This window comes from Pseudopipra pipra, chromosome 5 (genome assembly GCF_036250125.1).
Source record: "Pseudopipra pipra isolate bDixPip1 chromosome 5, bDixPip1.hap1, whole genome shotgun sequence".
NCBI classification, from domain to species: Eukaryota; Metazoa; Chordata; class Aves; order Passeriformes; family Pipridae; genus Pseudopipra; species Pseudopipra pipra.
Genome location: NC_087553.1, coordinates 24,162,349 through 24,174,354, shown reverse-complemented (window position 1 = coordinate 24,174,354; position 12,006 = coordinate 24,162,349). Strand labels below are relative to the sequence as shown.

Sequence of the window (12,006 nt, the reverse complement as noted above, 5' to 3'; positions counted from 1 at the left end):
GAATGTATTTCTTTATTCTATTTGTTTTATAGTCATTCACTGCTTTTCTCTGGGAAACCTGTTTTGCTCATTTTCATTTTGTTTCTATGCTCCTGAATCCTCACTATTACTGTGTGTGTGTGTGCACACGCATATCTACCTGGCAAAATCAGCTGATAGGGTGAAGAGTCCTTTGCATTCCTGGAACAGTCATAAAGCACAATCTGCCAGCATTTTATCTCATGCTGCCATTTTATTGATTAAAGCGGCACATCTAAAAATTTTTAGTACTTTTTTTAGTGCTCTATAAATAAAATTTTAATGGTATGTCTGTGATTTATGTGAAGCAGCAAGCTGGCTGAATGCGGTGTGTGCTGCCACAGACCCACCGCTGAGCAAGACATTCAGAATTCATGCGCATGACGCAGAGGCACATTCGGAAAGTTGAAATTCCACCTAAGCTTAGTGCCTCTTACTAATTGGCTCTAAGCATTTCCCTGTTCAGTGCCCTACTTAGGTTTACTGAGTTGCACTTCAAAGACTAATTGAGTAGGAACTTGGGTGGAATTTAGGCTGTTGGAGTATGGCCCGTCCTCCCTGTCTATGGACAAACTAATAAGCATCTGTTTTATCATCTTGAGCCATTTGGTCACATACTTTGTCTTCTTTGGAATTCTTTGGCCACCATGGTTTTGTACAGGGAAAAACCTTTTTCTTGCAGTGGTTTGTCAAAAATACCATATGCTTAAATGAAAAATTCTGTTACTTGAATTTTTGCTCTAGCTAGTCAAAGTGCTGATGTTGCACAATGTGGAATATGTAAAAATTTTCTTAGGGATGTTCTTTGATGTTTGATCTTTGTATACTTTCAAGTCTAATCAAAAAGAAAAGAGATTTAATCTATGAAACAGAGAGCAGCTAACAAGCTCTAACTGATGTCCAGGTGTTAGAAAGACAAATTACTTGTCTGTAGAATTACCTTGTTAAGGTTTCAGGCTCGATGTGTGTGTTTCAGATCTCAGACCTAGGGGGAGGTTAACAAAGCTTGGGAAGAAGGATGTACCACTGACAGGGGACACAAAGAATGTAGAATTAACGGGCACCCAGGTCAGTAGGCAGAACCCCCAAGATAAGGAAGAAACTAAGATAACTCAGCAACTGTGTTGAATCAGCTCTGACTGGGTAAAAGGTAATTCTGGCAGGGGGAGATCATGACCACCGACCCAAAAAACCCACTGACTTGAAAGAAAAGAAAGACTGAGCATGAAGACTAATTGGTATGAGAAGTGAGACAATTGATAACAAATAGAAGATAAAATACTAATTAATAAGAGAACTAGGAAACTTGTAGCCAAGGAACATTAATTACTTTGTTTGCTAAAATGTATAAACGGTGAGTTTTGGTAGTCATTGTGCTGGTTTTGTGGCTTTACCACCCAGTACCCCTTTCTGCACAGAACTGTAAATAAATCAAATACATTGACTGTGTGTGTGGATTGCACACCATGTGAAAGAACCTATTTTAGGACAACACAGATCACAGGAGTGCTTGCAGAAATACCTGACTGCTTTTACTGTTTTGGACTTGAATAAGTCCTGCAGCACTTAGTTTCACAGTTTATGCAGCAGTTGAGAACAGAATAGGGTCAGTGTTTGAACATGCTTTGCTTAAGCATATTTATCTCATTTTATTCCTCTTTTCTCTGTTGTACAAGTGGCTGTAGGTGGGTGTACGTAGCCTGCTCTGTTTGTAGCTCCTGTGTTGTGGGGTTGCATCTAGGACATACAGCACAAACAGCTATTCTTGACAGTTACCATGCAATCATGTTTTCTGTACATTTACATGAGCTTGTTGCTTTGTTTAGGGATGCTGTTGGCCATCTTGGAAAAGTGTGGTGCCATCCCCAAAATCCACTCTGCTAGTGTGTCTGTGGGTGAAGGCACAGTAGCTGCTGGGTATCAAGACTTCATCATTTGTGTGGAGATGTTCTTTGCAGCCATTGCCCTGCGCCATGCCTTCACATACAAGGTGTATGTGGACAAGAGAATTGATGCCCAAGGTAGGAAGTATGCCAGTGCATATGGCTTGTCTCTTTGGTAGTGAGACTGGGTGGAGACTGGTCCCTCAGGCAACCAACACACTGATATGACTCCCAACCTGAATGCTTGGAAAATGTCACATCCCCTCCTCTGCGGTGTCTGAACAGATTCATTGTGCAACAGCTCTGCAGGGCAGAAACCTTGCCTGAATTGCACTGTTCCCTTTTCAGTTCCCCAGTATACCACCCACAACAGCTTGTTGCAGACCTGAGGGCTGCAAGAAGTTGCATCGTTTTGGTGGAGTGGGTTTGTCCTTCTTCCTGTCTCACCAAAGGGGAACTCCATTGCTCCAGGTTGTGCAACAGACTGAAGGCAAGAGGGACGGGGCCTAAAACAGGCTCTGTTTTGAATCTGGCTTGGGAAGATGAGACTCTGCTTTGGCAATATGTTTGTCATGGAGGAGGAGGATCTCCCTGTAATGACTCTGTGAGGGCTGGGCTGCTAGAAGTCTTATTCTACGGAAGAGGAAGGTGGATGTTATCTCTGGGAAAAGGGGGTTTTTGTGCCCAGTCTATGCATGTACATTCAGTGTTTTCCAAATAAAGGGGTTCTTTCCTGCTAGGGGAGATCTGTGATGAGGTGTGGGAAGATAGCAGCCTGTAGATGACCTCTCCATCCCAGCCAGCCCCAGAGGTTTTGGAAGGAGAGTTGTTGGAGTGGGGAGAGATGAGATCTGTGGGTGATGAAAGGGTAAACTGCTGGCAAGTACAAGTGGGGAATGTTTCGGTGGTGGGCCTTGTTCAGTTCTTGTTATTTCCTCTTTCTCTCTGTCTCTGTCTCTCTCTCTCCTCTTCCTTTTATCTCTCCCTTCTTTGGCCACTGGTCCCTGATGCAGCTGTTCCATCATATGGGCCATACGGTAGGTACAGCATGCTTTGTGTGTTTGTCTCAGTTGGCTTTTAGCTGAGATGCTGTTCTCTCCTGATTCCCAGCTTGCCTACAGCCTGTCCTGTCCCTTGTTCCCCCTTCCTTGTAGGTCTGTAACTCTGCTGCCTCACACAGCTGCTTTAGGGTCGTCTGGATTATAAGTAGTAAAATGGCTGTGTGGGCAGTGGAGTAACACGCAGCTGCAGAGTGTTCCTGTCAGCTGTGCAGGCTCAAAGGAGCTGGTTTGTGCTCTCATCCCAGCCTCCCCTCACTTTTGTAATTGCCCAAGATGATCATCATACTTTGCTTCTCTGGGGAGCTCATCCCCAGGTTTGAGCAGAGCCAGAAACTCACACTGGAAATGGAACCTAAAACCCATGAGAAATGGCATTTCCTAGAAGGGGATGCTGCCTTCCTCTGTGCTCAGCACTTGAGTGGGACAATCTCCAGCTATTGCTTCCTTCGTGGTATCACTGTGACACGCTCTACACAAGGGGTGGTTCTGCCTCTAATACTGCCTGTTCCCCTCCTTTCCCTCCTTTGTGCTGCTTTCCCACTTGTATGGTCTCTTTCCTGTGGACATTTTGATACCATCCAGCAGTGTAATTTTCACTGAGTGGGAATGGCAAATGACATTTCTCCTAGAATTTTTAGAATTTCCTTAGTTTTTGTCTTCTGAAACCCTTTACAGGAGTACCTCCCTCCCTGACTGTCTTCATTGCACATTCAAGCCAGCACTGGTAGCATGTAGTGGAGATTGTCACTGTGGGTATGTCCCATTCTCATGGTGTGTACCCCATTTAGTGCTGAGGTGGATTCAGTTGGCTAACAGCATCCGAATTTAGGAGCACCACTGGTAAAGCCATTTGTGTGGCATTTCCTCAGCAGCTGCTTAAGGAAGTCTGTAACATACCGTCTGCAGGACCTAGGATTGCATGTTCCCTGTTCTCCTTACCTTCACGTTCAGGGCCATGGGGGAAGGCAGCAGTGTTCCTCACTTGTCCCTCCCTGTCTTACCCAAACAGGTCGCTGTGCTCCCATGAAGAGCATCTCCAGCAGCCTCAAGGAGACCATGAACCCTCATGACATTGTCCAAGATGCGATCCACAACTTCTCCCCAGCCTACCAGCAGTACACCCAGCAGTCAACGCTGGAGCACGGTCCACCCTGGCGCAATGGCAGTCACGTTATCTCGCGCTCCCACAGCTGCTCCGGCGCCCGTGATAACGAGAAGACCCTCTTGCTGAGCTCTGACGATGAATTCTAGGAGGGGAAACTGCCAGCACAGGCTGTCAATTTCCTCCCTTTTTTTTTTTTATAATTTATTAAAGCAGAAACACACAAGTCATATCACTTCCTAGAGAGTACAGATTGCAGAAGTGTGGGCACTTCCCATTAGCTTTTGTGGGTACGGACATGATGAGCAGCGTGGAGGTGGTGGAATGGCCAGGACTCTATTCTCGAGCCCATTCCTTACAGCAGCAATCAAATTAATTGAAGCAAAGCTCCAGGGTTTGGAGCTCTGGCTTCCCACACCTGCCCTGCTTGGTGTGGAGCGTCACTGGCCAGAGCCTGGAGTTGTGGCCAAAAATGTTTTTGTTTTTTTTTTCCAACAGGACAACCTGACTCCTTTGTATTTTTTCTCCCCAACTCTCTGGTACTAACATCTCTGTGATCCTTGGGAAATGGGATTGGGATGCAGTGATAAGCATTCCTGAGGATCAGACCAGAGACTGGTCTATATAGCCATTGCCTTTAATGCTAAGTAAGGAATATCTGCCCCCACCCTCCCGAGCACCTTGTTTTGAGCCCTGGAGTCAGAGTCACTTGAGTGAGCGAGGGGGAAAAGGACAGGACTTTTTTCCTCTTCTTTGGCTCCCTACATCCCGTGATCACCATCAAAGCTGATGCTTGTTGAGGCTCAGTGGGGATGGAATTGCTTTCTCACAAGGATGGAGTTTTCTAATCACTAAGTGTCCAAGCTTCCCATCTCCCTTGTGTTCCTGTGGCTAGAAGCCTCCCTGGAGCCTGTCTCCTGCGAAGAAGATGGAGGACTGCCCGTGATAGGCAGTGGAAGTTTATAGAGCTCTGGCCCCTTCACTCCTCTTTGGGAAGGGAAGATATGTAAACACAAAACCAGTTTTTTGTTTTTGTTTCCTGTCCCCCAGCATCACAACTGCCCCTCTTAAAGGTGTGGGTTGCATCAGGTAGCTGCCAGAGCAGGTCCTCGTCTCTCACAAGTATCTCTCCCCATGCTTTTTATCACTGACTTTCCCTGTGAGCTGCACAAATTTTGCTCTTAGGCTGGAATATTCAGAAAGGAATGTTGCACACTCCTTTGTTTTTTATCTCCATAGCTGTTCTGGGCCAAACTGGAGCAGACTTGAAACCTGACATGACCTGGCTGGTCGAAATTGTCCCTTTTATTCTCCCAGGCAGCAGTTGCTGCTGCTGCTGCACACTTCACAGACCCTGCTGCAACTCAGTGCTATCAAGGGTGGAACCGGCATCTATGAAAGTGGGAGAAGCTTTCCCTTGCTACTGTTGGTTTTCGGATGGGCCCATGGGTACTTAGTAGAGCCACAACAGAAGTGATCCCTCTGTAGATCTATCCAGGGACCAGAAAATGCCTCTTGCTTACTTAAAATTATCTAGGGGAAGAGTGGGCAGCATGCTCAAGTGCTACAGATCAGATGCTCCTACCTGCAAGCAGGAAGCAAAACTGAGAGATTGGAGCGAGCTGCTGTGTTCTTCTCGGCTGTAGTTTCTCCGTTCCTCTCCCACTTGCCTTCCCTGCCATCAGCAGACCTGTGTGGTTCCACACTGCCCCTCGTTACTCTGCTAGGAGCACTGGAGGCTGGTTTACTGCCTTCAGGTTACCTCTCCACTTGTTTCCTAATCCATCTGCTTGTTTGTTCAGTGTCTCAGGAGTGACAGTGAGTGAAGAGCTTCTCATTTCCTCAGCACCCCTGCCCAAGCTGGGCAAAAGGGCTTAAGGAGAGGCAGTTTTGCTCCCTGCTGTGAGAATAAGATAAAGGAAGGGCTTAAGGACAATGTCTCCTTCTGTACTTGTGTCTGGGGGGATGGTGAATCAGGTGGGAGCAACAGTGCTGACTGTTGAGGGAGCTGGAGGCAGGATCATTGGATCCAGCAGCTTCTGTGCTGTTGGATTTCCCCATTTGCACACATCCTGCGATGCCATGCTGTTAGTTACTGCTTTTCCTAAGTCTGTGTCTGCTTAAATGGACATGCAAATACGCTATGCCAGGCTTTGTGTGGGCTTGGTGTAAAACTTCCTCATGCATAAGCTGCCTGGAAAGCAGGGCTGAAGATTGAATGGGCTTTCCTTCTGTCCTATGTGGCTTTGATTAATAGTCCTTTAAACATGAGGTACTTATGTTAAAGTTGCCCTCTCTCTTAGGAAAGTAGGGTGTAGGACATGATCCTACCCTCCCCTTTCTTTGCATTTGCAGGTCTTGATGATGTCCCAGTCGCCCACTTGGTGACTGTTCCCAATCTTTGTTGCATTTGGGTGGCCGAAATCCAAAATCTCAGTTACTGCCTCATTGAGCATGAAGGTGGTCCAGGCTTGGAGAAGCGTTTCTTAGAACTTACTTTGAAATGTCTCCTGCATATATATGCTGTGCAGAGGATCTGGATATTCTCAAAGCATCCTTTATGTAGTGGTTTCAATATAATCCTTTCGCACCAGCTGCCTTCAGAGAAGCCTGATGAAGAACTAGTGCCCAAACAACAGCCAGCTGCCCTGCTTTATAATTTTATATACATATATATTTTTTAACACCACACAAAATCATCCAGCACAGAACTTGCTGCTCTCCCTCCCGACAGGCAAGTGCCAGAGCAAGGATTGGCTCTGAAGCCGCTCTGGCTTGGAGGAGCAAATATAAGATTCAGAGCTTGAAACCAAGAAGGCCAAGGTATCTGTGGTCTTGCAGGTCTGCTCATGGTAGCCCAGGGCCCCAAGAAATGTGTCAGTTCCAGGAGTAGGCCCTTGGAGCTGCTCTCCCTCACCTGCTTCCGCTCTTCTTCCTTCCTTCCTTTTTGTTTACCATGTAACATACCCATGGGATTTGTTTATTATTTTTCCATATAGAGTAGTTCTTTGTATATAAATGACTGAAAAAAAAAAGTATGATAAATAAGACAGAGTCACCTAGTTTTGTACCTATTGTGTTTAACTGATGTGAGCTCAGCGACAAGCCGCTCTCTCTATTTTGGTCTTTGTGACGTTATACTCCGCAGAAATGAGCAAATATGATGACAAATAAAAAATATAGAGATAATATAGATTGTACTTAAACTGCCTCTGTGTGGTGTTGTCTGGGTGACTTCTCTGAGCTGATTTTAAGCTTTTGCTCAATGCAGGGACTGATGCTTGGTGGGTTGGGATGTTTTGTCCTTAGAAGGAAAGGTCCAGGTGTCTGTAGGAGCTGATGGAGCAGCATTACTGCAGCACTCTGGGCTGAGACACCACTTATGGCTCAAGGCATGTGTCAAAAACCTGTAGAAATGAATCCTACCTTAGGTGCTCAGTGAGAAACACCTGTGGGAGAGAGGGGGCTGCTCTCTGACATGGGCCCATACAAACAGTGACTCTGGGCTTTTCTTCCATGAGCAGCCTTGGGGCCGGGGCAGAAAGTGACAGAGGGAAGGGGAATGTTAAAACCCCAAAACATCCTGAGTGCTGCAACCTGCTGGGGACCAGGCCTACCCGGGCATCAGGGGAACATGCTCATCACTTCCACCTCAGCTCTGAGGAAAGGCGGTTTTCCACACAAGGATGTCAGGCTTCAACTCTGGGTAAGGTGCCTGCAACATTTCCTTCCCCTTCTGCCATCCACAGAGACAAGCTCGCTCCTTTCCTACTTGCTGTTCCTGAGTCAGGCAGTGAGGTCACTTGGCAGGAAAGATTTTGGGCAGAGCTGCCCTGATTGCACCTGCCTCTCCTCCTGCATCCAGTCTAAGGGCAGCCCAGAGGGAATTTTTCTAGTGAAAAGCATTATTTTTCCTAGGAAAATCTTTATTGAGCACAGCTGAACTGCTCCTGCAGTGATTTGGGGAGTGATGTTCAGCATTAAGCTTGCTTTCCAAGCCCTTCTTTCAGGGACTATAAATCTGTCTTATTCTAAAGAGTCATGAGTGGTCCCCCATCTCATTTTTTGGGCAGGTTCTTGAACACGTCCTGCAGCAAAGCTACAGGAAGCTAGAAAATCTGGTCTCACTGAAACACAGCTCTGTCCCAAGTTCAAGAACGACTAAACACACTCTCCCTGTGGAAAAAAAAGACCTTGCTTTATTTGTAAAGTCTACAAAATACAGAGAAGTCGGGTAGGACACATACTGTAAGTCAGAAAATAAATAAGTTTTTTTTTGCTCTATATAAGTATAAGATAAAATGTGATTTGCATATATAAAATATAAAGTACGGCTCTGTACCAACATCCTGGCTGTGCCAAGAGGCGGAATGGCAAAGAGGACGTGAAAATAACTTATGTTCGTGCAATAAATAAACCCAAGGGGAGTTGGGGTGGGGGGATGCTCACCACAGTGCCCGTCCATGAGTGGCAGGCACCTCTCTCTGGGGAGGGATGGAGGCTGCAGCCAAGGGTGGCTGGCGTGGCAATACCCAGGCAGGGGCAGAACGGAGGGGCAGGGGAATCATCCACAGCAGCAGATGCCAAGACAGGTCTACCTCTACCTTCCCCCTTGCTGCCCTTATTTTGCAAACCCGGCTCTTCCCCAGCATTTCAGCCTGCCGAAGAGCCCGTTGTCCCACACCAGTGTCCAAGCTGGAGGAAAACCAAAGGGAGGAGCCTACCTGCCTGCTAGGCAACTCCCAGGAGCTCTCTGTCCCTCCTTCCCACCTCCTGCACCTCCACCCCTCTCTCTGCCTCCGCAGCTGTCTCTCAAGGGCCAGAAGCACCTTTCCATGGGCTTTGTAGGCGGTGGGGCACTGGGGAGCACTTGGTGGGGCCGTACAAGCTGGCCTGTGCTGAGCAAAACAGTGTTTATCTCTGCTCCAGCTGCCTCCGCTTCCTTCCTGCCAGTGCTGCTGCATTTCAGAGACACCCAGCCAGGCTGAGTGTCCCGTCAGCAGGAAGAGGCGTGAAGGATGTGCGTGATAGGGAAAGATAAAACAGCACCACTGCTTCTCCCCTTTGTGGAAAACAGCCTGGGCTGACCCACTCATGTCCCCCAGCTCTCTCCTGCCCAAGGGACCCTGAATCACTGTCACCTCTGGGGTCCCCCTGCACCACAAGCTGCCACAGTGCTTTCCCATTCCATTCACCCGTACCAGACATCAACCTGCAGCCACTTTCTCTGCCGCCTTGACCTACCAACCTTCCCTCGCCATCTCCATCCCCAGAGACTCCAGCCATGCTGCCACCTCCCTCCCTGCTCCAGTCATGGTCCAAGTTGTGTGCCCAATGCTCATATCCCTCTCTTATGCCTTCTTCCCCTGCACTGCAAAACCTCTCTCCCCTCCTTTCCCTCTCTGGCTCCTGGGACTGCCTGGCCTGCATTCAGCTCTCCCATACCCTCTCCCTAAAAGGAGGCACCTGGTGTTTTCCCGCCAGCTTGGAGCCATGGGATACTTCCCCACTGCTTCCTGTGTGGGTTTGCTCTCTCCTGTCTGCACCTCCAGGAGGGGAGGGGGCTGTCGGGGCCATCAGTGGGGTCATGTCCTCTACTCCAGCACCCACACTGCAGCAGCCCTCCCCACCTGGGGGAGCTGGAGGTCAAGGGAGAGGAGAAGGAGGATTTTGGGTACAAGTCCCAGCAGGGAGGAGGCTGAGGAAGGGCTTGGAAGGCAATTCATGGGGGAAGGCGCCCCGGGGAGGTCTGTGCCCAGCCGGGGGACGGAGGCCAGCACTAGGAGTAGGCAGCCTGGTTGGTGCCGGACTTGACGATGGTGATGACACTGGCGGTGGCCACCTTGGCAGTGGGCCCATGAGTGGCCACAGTGCGGGCGAAGCCCTGCAGGGCCTCGTACTTGCCACGGAGAGTGTCGAGCTCCAGGCGCATGGCAGCGTTCTCCCGGGCCAGCTTGTCCACCTCCCACTCCAGCTCCATCTTCTGTTTCTGCAGCTCTTCCTTCTGGCAGACGCGCTTCACCCGACAGCTGGCAGCGTAACCCCGGTTCTTCAGCGTCCGACGGCGCTGCTTCAGCCTCGCCACCTCCTCCTTGGAGAGGCCCCGCAGGTGGTGGTTGAGCTCCCGCACTGAGAGCCCCATCAGCTCCTCATCCGACAGCAGTGGCGTGTTTTCCCCCAGCTCCCGCTTCACCTGCCGGAGAGAGGGGTGGTTGCCTGAGGCACCCCAAACCAGCCCCCTGCCTCCCAACCCCCTGTTCCCACTGGCACTCACCTTCAAGGCCTTACTGGAGAGCCCGTCTGCAGCCATGGTTCCCTCACGCTGGCCCTGTTGAGCAGCCAGGAGAGAAGCTGGTTACAGCCAGCCCCATGGCCCTCACCACGGAACAGAGGACACCGGCCCTGCTGGTCCCCTGCCCACTGCCCACATGCCCCCCCACCCCGGGCCGTGTGACTCATTCCACTCGTTTAAAAAAAGTACGTAGTAATAATATTAATAGCAACGATGACTGCAAGCAATAATAATAATAGAGGAAGGCGGGACTTCCCATCCCTCCTTCATCCCATCCCGAGATGGTGGGGATGCTGCTCTGCCCAGGGGACCCAAAACGCCCCAGCCGGCTGCTGGGACGCCAAGGCTTCCCCGCGGGGAGGAAGCCCGGGAGGGATCCGCTAGAGGTTGAAGGGAAAGTAAAAGTAGCAGACCCACGGAGTGACACCGTGACGAGGCCACCCAGCCGGGACCCGCGCGGAGGTGCCGCCCCTCCACCCCTGTGGCCCGGCGGGCGAGGGCACCGCGGCTCCCGGCCCAAGGGGTCGGGCATCCACACGCTCGGGAGACGAAGGGTCGGGGCCACGCAGGTGGGCGGGCGAGAAGTGCCCTCCCCGTGATTCAGCAGCACAGAGAGAAAGTCACCGAAGCAGCGCCTGTCCCTCGTCGGTGTCCGGTTCCTCCCCGTCCCGGGGCTCGGAAAGTGGGAAGGGGTTCGGGACCCCAGGCTGCAGCCCAGGAGCCTTTCCCCACCTCGGGGAGCTCCGTCCTCGTCAGGGGAGCCCTCGGAGGGGCGAGTGGGGCCGGGGCAGGGCAGGGAACGCCCCGCGAGGGATGAGGGGCTGGAGGGGGGCGGCGGGGAAGGTGGAGCCGGGGCGGCTGGAAGCTGATGCAATCCGGGCCGGGGAGCCGCCGCCGGAGCCGGGGGAGCGGCAGCAGATCCCCCCAGGGCGGTGGCTAGGACTTGGGAAGAAAGCGCGGACGGCACCGAGCGCGGACACCCCCACCCCCCCAACCCGTCCGATCCCGTCCCAGCCCCAGCCCCGGTCCCCGCCCTCGGCGTAGGCAGAGCGGCCTCCAGCCGGTGCCGGACCCCGCCGCCCCCCTGTCCCGGCCGCCCCGCAGGGGGAGAAGCGGAGCGGGGAGCAGGGAGGCCGCCCGGCTGGCGCTCACCTGGCGGCTGCGGCGGTGCCGCGGGGCCGGTGCCGGTCGGGGCGTCGGGCGGCGGCTCCAGCCCCGCTCCCCACGATTACTCACCCGCGGATTCTTTTCATTCATAAAAACACAGTCATGCGGTGACGTCACCCCGCCGCGCCCCCTGCCCGCCGCCGCCGCGCTGGGCGGACGCTGCTCTTAAAGCGGCCGCTGCCCCAAGAGAGCCCCAGCGTGACCGCCCTCGTGGCGCACTGCCAGCGTATTAAACACGTCGCGTTACGAACGGAGCCAAGCTCCAACGGCGCCGGTTATAACCCTAATTCGAGGACTACGCACGCCCGGTGAACGGCCATGCCGGGCGCAGAATGCCGCACCGCAATGGGCCACTGCCGCTTTAAGGGGCGCGGCTCCGCCCCTGCCGTCCCACCCCTCACAAAGATGGCGCCTCCCGCCCTTCCGCCCTCCTCTCTTCGGTAAAGCGGCGGGTGTGGCGCGTACCCCGCCCCCACGGCCCCG

General features: G+C 51.8%; 2 protein-coding genes across 10 annotated transcripts in view; one reads left to right on the top strand and one right to left on the bottom strand.

The window, feature by feature from the left end:
• Positions 1 to 8,354, top strand: part of TMEM184B (transmembrane protein 184B) — a 32,036-nt gene extending 23,682 nt beyond the window's left edge. For 3 of the 6 annotated variants that reach the window (XM_064655079.1, XM_064655081.1, XM_064655080.1), the window contains 3 exons: positions 1,845 to 2,039; positions 2,915 to 2,938; positions 3,972 to 7,264. In XM_064655079.1, coding sequence (XP_064511149.1) covers positions 1,845 to 2,039; positions 2,915 to 2,938; positions 3,972 to 4,213 — 461 coding nt within the window. In that variant the 3' untranslated portion in view covers positions 4,214 to 7,264. Of the gene's footprint in view, positions 1 to 1,844; positions 2,040 to 2,914; positions 2,939 to 3,971; positions 7,265 to 8,137 lie in introns of those variants that run through there. The other 3 variants (XM_064655082.1, XM_064655083.1, XM_064655084.1) reach the window with 2 other exon arrangements.
• MAFF (MAF bZIP transcription factor F) lies at positions 8,242 to 11,880 on the bottom strand. Of its 4 annotated transcripts, none has more exons than XM_064655088.1 (3): positions 11,593 to 11,880; positions 10,339 to 10,392; positions 8,242 to 10,257 (listed from the first exon to the last, which is right to left on the bottom strand). In XM_064655088.1, exons 1-3 carry the CDS (start codon positions 11,611 to 11,613, stop codon positions 9,844 to 9,846), a joined length of 489 nt encoding a protein of 162 aa, XP_064511158.1. In that variant the 5' UTR covers positions 11,614 to 11,880; the 3' UTR covers positions 8,242 to 9,843. The 4 variants fall into 4 exon arrangements, with proteins under 4 accessions (XP_064511158.1, XP_064511157.1, XP_064511160.1 ...); XM_064655087.1 differs by having other exon boundaries at positions 11,509 to 11,627; XM_064655090.1 differs by lacking the exon at positions 11,593 to 11,880 and adding an exon at positions 11,089 to 11,320.
• Positions 11,881 to 12,006: the final 126 nt, after the last annotated feature.